Source organism: Daktulosphaira vitifoliae, unplaced genomic scaffold (assembly GCF_025091365.1).
Source record: "Daktulosphaira vitifoliae isolate Bord-2020 unplaced genomic scaffold, ASM2509136v1 Scaffold_1, whole genome shotgun sequence".
In the NCBI taxonomy this organism is placed as follows: Eukaryota; Metazoa; Arthropoda; class Insecta; order Hemiptera; family Phylloxeridae; genus Daktulosphaira; species Daktulosphaira vitifoliae.
In genome coordinates this window covers 26,420,012-26,427,533 of record NW_026099572.1, presented here as the reverse complement: position 1 = coordinate 26,427,533, position 7,522 = coordinate 26,420,012, and the positions used below count along the sequence as shown (strand labels likewise).

At 23.5% G+C, this 7,522-nt stretch overlaps 3 protein-coding genes across 4 annotated transcripts in view; 1 reads left to right on the top strand and 2 right to left on the bottom strand.

Annotated features, from left to right (window-relative positions):
* LOC126910542 (tubulin-specific chaperone E) overlaps positions 1-7,522 on the top strand; it is a 53,618-nt gene that overhangs the window by 36,124 nt on the left and 9,972 nt on the right. The gene's annotated exons all lie outside the window — the stretch shown is intronic.
* LOC126910537 (WD repeat-containing protein 47) overlaps positions 1-7,522 on the bottom strand; it is a 79,033-nt gene that overhangs the window by 65,744 nt on the left and 5,767 nt on the right. The gene's annotated exons all lie outside the window — the stretch shown is intronic.
* Positions 3,925-7,522, bottom strand: part of LOC126910557 (X-ray repair cross-complementing protein 5-like) — a gene marked incomplete at its 5' end in the record, with an annotated part of 4,372 nt that continues 774 nt past the window's right edge. Inside the window, 5 exons of the mRNA XM_050693212.1 lie at positions 3,925-4,085; positions 4,437-4,570; positions 5,140-5,349; positions 6,041-6,186; positions 6,263-6,484. Coding sequence (XP_050549169.1) covers positions 4,068-4,085; positions 4,437-4,570; positions 5,140-5,349; positions 6,041-6,186; positions 6,263-6,484 — 730 coding nt within the window. The remainder of the gene's footprint in view (positions 4,086-4,436; positions 4,571-5,139; positions 5,350-6,040; positions 6,187-6,262; positions 6,485-7,522) is intronic.

The following is a 7,522-nucleotide window of genomic DNA, read 5'->3' as shown; positions in this document are numbered from 1 at the left end:
TTTTTGATAGTGATTTTAATCACTGTCAGATATCATTTACTTGATCCAACTATGCCACGTCACCACTGTGCCGCGACCCCCCTGTGCTGGGTTTTTTTTTTCTTAAATTTTCATAACTTTTTGAAAAATCAACAAATCAACATAATTTTTTTTTATACTAAAACCTTAGATATTTACCTTTCATTTGATATCATTTTTTTGAAAATCTATCACTTAACCTGCTCATTGGGGAGGATTTAAAATGGCAACTTTTTTACAAAAATTAACTTTTTCAACTTATATATTAAATTAAAGCTTATTTTATGCACTATAAAATGAAAAAAAAAATTTGTCCCGACACTTTTTCTTCTACATTTAAACGGCTGCCGTAGTTAAAAAAACACTATTTTTGTGTTAAAATTTTCGATTTTCGATTTTAAATTTTCAACTTAAAAATGCTATAACTTTTTGAAAAATGTATATATCAGCACAAATTTTTTTTTTCTAAATACATTATAAGTACATCTTTCATTTGACATACTTTTTATTAAAATTGGACAATTTCTCCTTATATAGGGGGCGTTCAAAACTTAAAATATTGTAAAAAACATAAATTTTTTTCAACTGAACTTTTGAAAATGTTCCGGAAATACTGCGTCCTTTAAACATATATCAAATTAAAGCTTATTTTATGTACTACAAAATGAAAAAAAAAAATTTGTCCCGACACTTTTTCTTCTACATTTAAACGGCTGCCGTAGTTAAAAAAACACTATTTTTGTGTTAAAATTTTCGATTTTGGATTTTAAATTTTTAACTTAAAAATGCGATAACTTTTTGAAAAATGTATATATCAGCACAAATTTTTTTTTTCTAAATACATTATAAGTACATCTTTCATTTGACATACTTTTTATTAAAATTGGACAATTTCCTCTTATATAGGGGGCGTTCATAACTTAAAATATTGTAAAAAACATAGATCTTTTTCAACTGAACTTTTGAAAATGTTCCGGAAATACTGCGTCCTTTAAACATATATCAAATCAAAGGTTATGTTATATACTATCAAATGAAAAAAAAAAATTTGTCCCGACATCTTATCTTCTATGTGCAAATGGCTGTCGAAAATTTAAAAAAAAATGTAATGTTTGCGATAAAAATTACATTTTATCGGGATGTTTTTTGTACTTAAAACTGCCATAACTTTTTCAAAAATGAACAAATAAAAATAATATTTTTTTGTATTGAAACCTTAGATATTTCCCTTTCATTTGATATAATTTTTTTTGAAAATCTAACACTTATTCTGCTCACTGGGAGGATTTAAAATAGTAACTTTTTTACAAAAAATAACTTTTTCAACTTAATTTTTGAAAATGTTCCGGAAATACTGCGTCCTTTAAACATATATCAAATCAAAGGTTATGTTATATACTATCAAATGAAAAAAAAAAATTTGTCCCGACATCTTATCTTCTATGTGCAAATGGCTGTCGAAAATTTAAAAAAAAATGTAATGTTTGCGATAAAAATTACCTTTTATCGGGATGTTTTTTGTACTTAAAACTGCCATAACTTTTTCAAAAATGAACAAATAAAAATAATATTTTTTTGTATTGAAACCTTAGATATTTCCCTTTCATTTGATATAATTTTTTTTGAAAATCTAACACTTATTCTGCTCACTGGGGGGATTTAAAATAGTAACTTTTTTACAAAAAATAACTTTTTCAACTTAATTTTTGAAAATGTGTCCGGAAATATTGCGTCCTTTAAACATATCAAATTAAAACTTATTTTATGTACTATCAAAATGAAAAAAAAAAATTTGTCCCGACACTTTTTTTTCTACATTTAAACGGCTGCCGTAGTTAAAAAAACACTATTTTTGTGTTAAAATTTTCGATTTTCGATTTTAAATTTTCAACTTAAAAATGCTATAACTTTTTGAAAAATGTATATATCAGCACAAATTTTTTTTTTCTAAATACATTATAAGTACATCTTTCATTTGACATACTTTTTATTAAAATTGGACAATTTCCCCTTATATAGGGGGCGTTCAAAACTTAAAATATTGTAAAAAACATAGATCTTTTTCAACTGAACTTTTGAAAATGTTCCGGAAATACTGCGTCCTTTAAACATATATCAAATCAAAGGTTATGTTATATACTATCAAATGAAAAAAAAAAATTTGTCCCGACATCTTATCTTCTATGTGCAAATGGCTGTCGAAAATTTAAAAAAAAATGTAATGTTTGCGATAAAAATTACATTTTATCGGGATGTTTTTTGTACTTAAAACTGCCATAACTTTTTCAAAAATGAACAAATAAAAATAATATTTTTTTGTATTGAAACCTTAGATATTTCCCTTTCATTTGATATAATTTTTTTTGAAAATCTAACACTTATTCTGCTCACTGGGAGGATTTAAAATAGTAACTTTTTTACAAAAAATAACTTTTTCAACTTAATTTTTGAAAATGTTCCGGAAATACTGCGTCCTTTAAACATATATAAAATTAAAGCTTATTTTATGTACTACAAAATGAAAAAAAAAAATTTGTCCCGACGATCTATCTTCTATACGCAAATGGCTACCATATTGAAAAATATACTATTTTTGTATGATAATTATGGGTTTTGTATTTTATTTTAATAGAAGTTGATGTTGCTTTTGCAATTATCCATCAATTTTTTAAAATTAAACACTATCTACAGATTTGCATCGAAGCGTTTCTTATGATAGTGATTTTAATCACTGTCAGATTAAATCTATACTGAACCCAACTATGCAATGTCTCCACTATACCGCGACCCCACTGTGCTACCGTTTTTTTATTATAAACTTTCATAAAAATCAACTTTAAAGTATTAAAGAATAGGTTAAATATGTCATTTTCTTATTTTGAACATATTAATTACAAAATCAGTATTAAATTAATACTGATTTTGATAATTAATTTTTTACAATTATTTTTTGTTCTTCATTATTATTTTTTTTTTTTATGTAAATACTTATTTTTTAATAATAAGAAATAATATTAATACTTAGAAGTGATAGAAAAAGTCTAATTGCACATTTTAAAACACCGCGAAAATTAGATTTAGATAAATATATTTTTGTTTCTGATGAAAGTGCCTTGAAGTCCAGTGTATAAAACTTAGAACTTTGTTATAAGTAACAAACATTTTTTATTTAAAAGTATTGCATCAAGCCTTTTAAATTTTTTTACGCGTTAAAAGTAAAGAAATATACTACTACTTTACTTTTTTTATAATATCTCTGTAAAAATTACAATATTAAATTATTGAATATCAATTTCATACTAAATTTAATTACTATAATTGTTATTTATTCATATATAATAACTATAAATCAAATCGGGATAAAATTAAGGGAATAATAGTTATTGTTGTTTTTGAAATAATCTACCGTTTTTTTTAAATGAAATACTACCTACAGATTTGCATCAATGTGTTTTTTATGAGAGTGATTTTAATCACTGTCAAATATCATCAAAACTTGTCCCAACTATCCCACGTCCATACTGTGCAGCGACCCCACGGTGCAACCGTTTTTTTTTTTATTTATTGACTATATGATTCACATGAGAACTAAAAGTGAGAACAATATGAGAACCATATTGAATCAAAAAAATGATTAATCAATTTCTAGTTTATTATTCATTAGAATAAACATTTTATATTACAAATTAAATACAAGATAACATGTTCACATCACAAATATGATTTAAGGGCTTCATACGTGTTTATAGGTTAATCCTTCTCTTACCATACCATCTCCTAGTTTATTACCCTAAACACTGTATTGAAAATAAAGGATTTTGGTACTTTTATATTCTATAATATTATTTAAATACACTCTAATATGTTGTATTGTGTTATAATTTAATGATTTTGTCTTATTAATCGCGTAATAAACAAATTTTAATTAAATCTTGGTAAATTAACTTTATTTAAAAAAATAATATTTAACATTTATTATAAATTCTAATTTACAAAAATAAAAATTAATAAGTTAGCTTAATATATCACAAAATTCTTCACAAAATAAGTTAAAGAAATTCATACATCTGAAAAAAAAAGTGTATATATTATATTTGGTAAAACTATAAATACTTAAAAAAATAAAATTGTGCCTAACAAAAATTAGGAACTTTTTGATAAAAACAGATAGACATTTATAATAAATAATTTCATTTTTTAGTTTATACATATATTTTAGAATTTTAATAAGTTAATTAATTTCAATAAAATTAAAAAAAATTCATAATAAGGATGTCTTTATCTTAGATATTTAAAAATAAAATATAAATTAATTTAATTTAAAATTTTTATGATTTTAGAATAAAAATAATCATATCAAGAAATTTATTTATTTTATTTTATCCTTCCAATTTTAAATTATTTAAAAATTCACAAACCATATCATCATTATCATCATCAAAAACAATTTCTTCTAAATCTTCAAATATAATAACTTTAGTGAAATCATTTGCCATTTCTTGTGATACAGTACAATTCTCTACTTCAATGTTTGTAATTAATCCAATACCTCCTGTAAATTAATAAAATAAATATTACTTGGGAAAAAACATGGTTGAAATTATTAAAGATTTAATTCTGAATGTGATAACAGAAAGGCTTTGAATTTAATATTCAATACCAGGTATCACCTAAATATAAACTAATATTTATGGTACAAAATACTATACATAAAATTAATACCCAAACTATAAAAGGGCGAGAATCAATTATCATAATAATTGATTAAATTATTAAATATGTAATACATCAAATAAATTCTAATGTTTATGGTTATAAGCTCGATGAACGTAATATTTTTCCTGTAATTAATGAATAAAAACATTATATTTATTCAAAAAAAGGAAGGCATAAATTACTTTACGGTCCATGTGATTTTAAATTCAGAAGGTTTTAACTTGGATATACCCTTTTAATATAAATGTGAATTGAACAATATGATTACATTTTTTTTATAGTGTTTCATCACAATTTATTTTTGCTTTCTAATTCTAATACATTTATGAAAAGATTGGCTTATAAAATGGTAATTTCATTATTATAAATTATATATTTTATACAATTAAAATTTCAAAAACTCACTTTCAATAAATTGTGGCCACATTTCTTGTTTACCCGTCAAAAGAATTGAATCTTTTACATGGTACATCCAATTGTTGTAAGAATTGACATCCTTATTGTAAACATAAAATTGTCTTAGAGTTTTTAAAGTGGATATAGGTTTCTCTAATTCTTCCAAGTTATTACTAGTTTCTATGAGATTTATAGTTAATTTTTTCATTTTTTCGCATACTGAAATAAAATTTAAATGATACCAGTATCAAGGGAAAATTGTTTTATCATAAAATACTAAATTACTTGCAAAATAAATACAATATTGAAAAGAAAATGTTTAGTTTTTAGTTATATATATTTCTTGATTTATTAGCTACTAATAACTTTTTCAAAACTTACCTTATAATTTATAAGGGTGTTAACTTTACTTTTTTTAAATTTCAACATACATATTTAACTAGTTTATAAAATTTTAAATAATCTAATTAAGAAAATTATTTGCTGAAAACAACTTTTAAAACAGAACTTTGGAAGTTATTCATATCTTTACACCAAGGCAGGACAAAGAGTACAGCAAGGGAAAAACGATTGATAAAAACAACAAAACCTGCATCTCGCCTCTAGTCAATAGGTAGTTATAGATAAACTTAAAGTTATTTATAAAGACCATTTTAAAAAATAGTTAACTTTATTTTTGTTTTTTTTTTAAATATGAATAACACAATTTTATTTTTAAAAAACTGATACTTAAAAATGACTTACAATTAAAACTGTAACTATCACTTACTATGAAAGTGTACAACTAATTAACTATTTAGTATAAATGATCCAAAATATATAACATTATCATTTCAAATTTATGAAATTTATAAGTGAATAGAATATATGTTGTTTTTTGTTTAATTAATAATAATATAAAATACATTACCTATTCCAGAATCAAAGCCTTCTTCCAAAAGTTTGTTGAAATCATCAACTGGACTTAACTCAGTTATTACACATGGTTTACTTATATTATCATAAGTTTTATTGTTTTTAGCACCAACTACATTTAAGTAGTCTTTAATTTCATTTCTAAAAAATTAATGATGACAAAATCAAAAATCACACTTAGTCTCATAAAAAAAGGTAAGAATTTTATAATAATTACATTTGTTCAACATTTGAAACAAGTTTAAAGCAATTTTTGATCTCATTTAAGAATTGATAAGAATGTTCGGTAATTTCTGAAGGAGGAAACAATTGTTGTTTGATATTTTCAGGAATTTCACTTGCCAAAGTTTCATGTGGATTAAGAGCCTTCTTTGCTATTAAATAATTCAAAAGCTGGTGTTGAGGACTATGTGTATATTCAGGAACAAAATATTCATTACTAAAAATTATTATTATAATTAACAAAAAAAAATGATTATTTCAATGGAAGTTATATTATAAATGTAATAGTTTGTAACATAAATATTAAATAGTAATAAATTCAATTTCAATCATTCAACACAACTTAATTTTTATTTTTGTTAATAGATGGGTATACAATTTTATATAAAAAAAAAACCCAGCAAAGGGGGGTCGCGGCATAGTTGGATCAAGTATAATGATATCTGACAGTGATTAAAATCACTATCAAAAATAAACGCTTCGATGCAAATCTTTAGATAGTGTTTAATTTAAAAAAAATTGGTGTTTTATTCCAAAAGCTACTTGATCTGCTGGTTCCTTATTAATATCTCGATTAAGATAAAGTATGTCGAATGAAAAAGGGTTTATTAAAAAATATTATTTCTCATAAAAAAATTGTGTGGATCCATAAACTTTTCAATAAGTTATAGCATTATAAAGTTAAATATAATATAAATAATAAAATCGAGAATTTTCACACGAAAATAGCATTCGGTAGCCATTTTCGCCGTGAAGACAAGTCCAGAGGTCAAATTTTTTTTTTTCAAATTAAAGTATATTACATTAGCTTTAATTTAAGATATATATAAAAGTGTCAGACCTTCCGGAACATTTTCAAAAGTTAAGTTGAAAAAGTTAATTTTTTGTGAAAAAGTTGTCATTTTAAATTCCCCCTGTGGGCAGAAAAAAGGTCAAATTTACAAAAAAAAATACCAAATGATAGGTAAAGACATCAAGCATCTATAAAAAAAAAATGATATTCATATGTTCATTTTTGAAAAAGTTATGACAGTTTTTAGTAAAAATAATTGAAAAAATTTCGTTAATTAGCGATTTTTAAATTTGTAATTTTTTTGGAGGTTTCCCCCATTTACGGGGAACGAGGGAAATTTTTTCAATTTTGAAGGGTAATGTCTTCGACTAGATACAATTTGTGATCTTTTGACGTATCGTTGAAAGAAATCCGTTCGGTGAGAGCTGAGAAAAAGTGGTAACAGACACAAAAAAAAAAAAA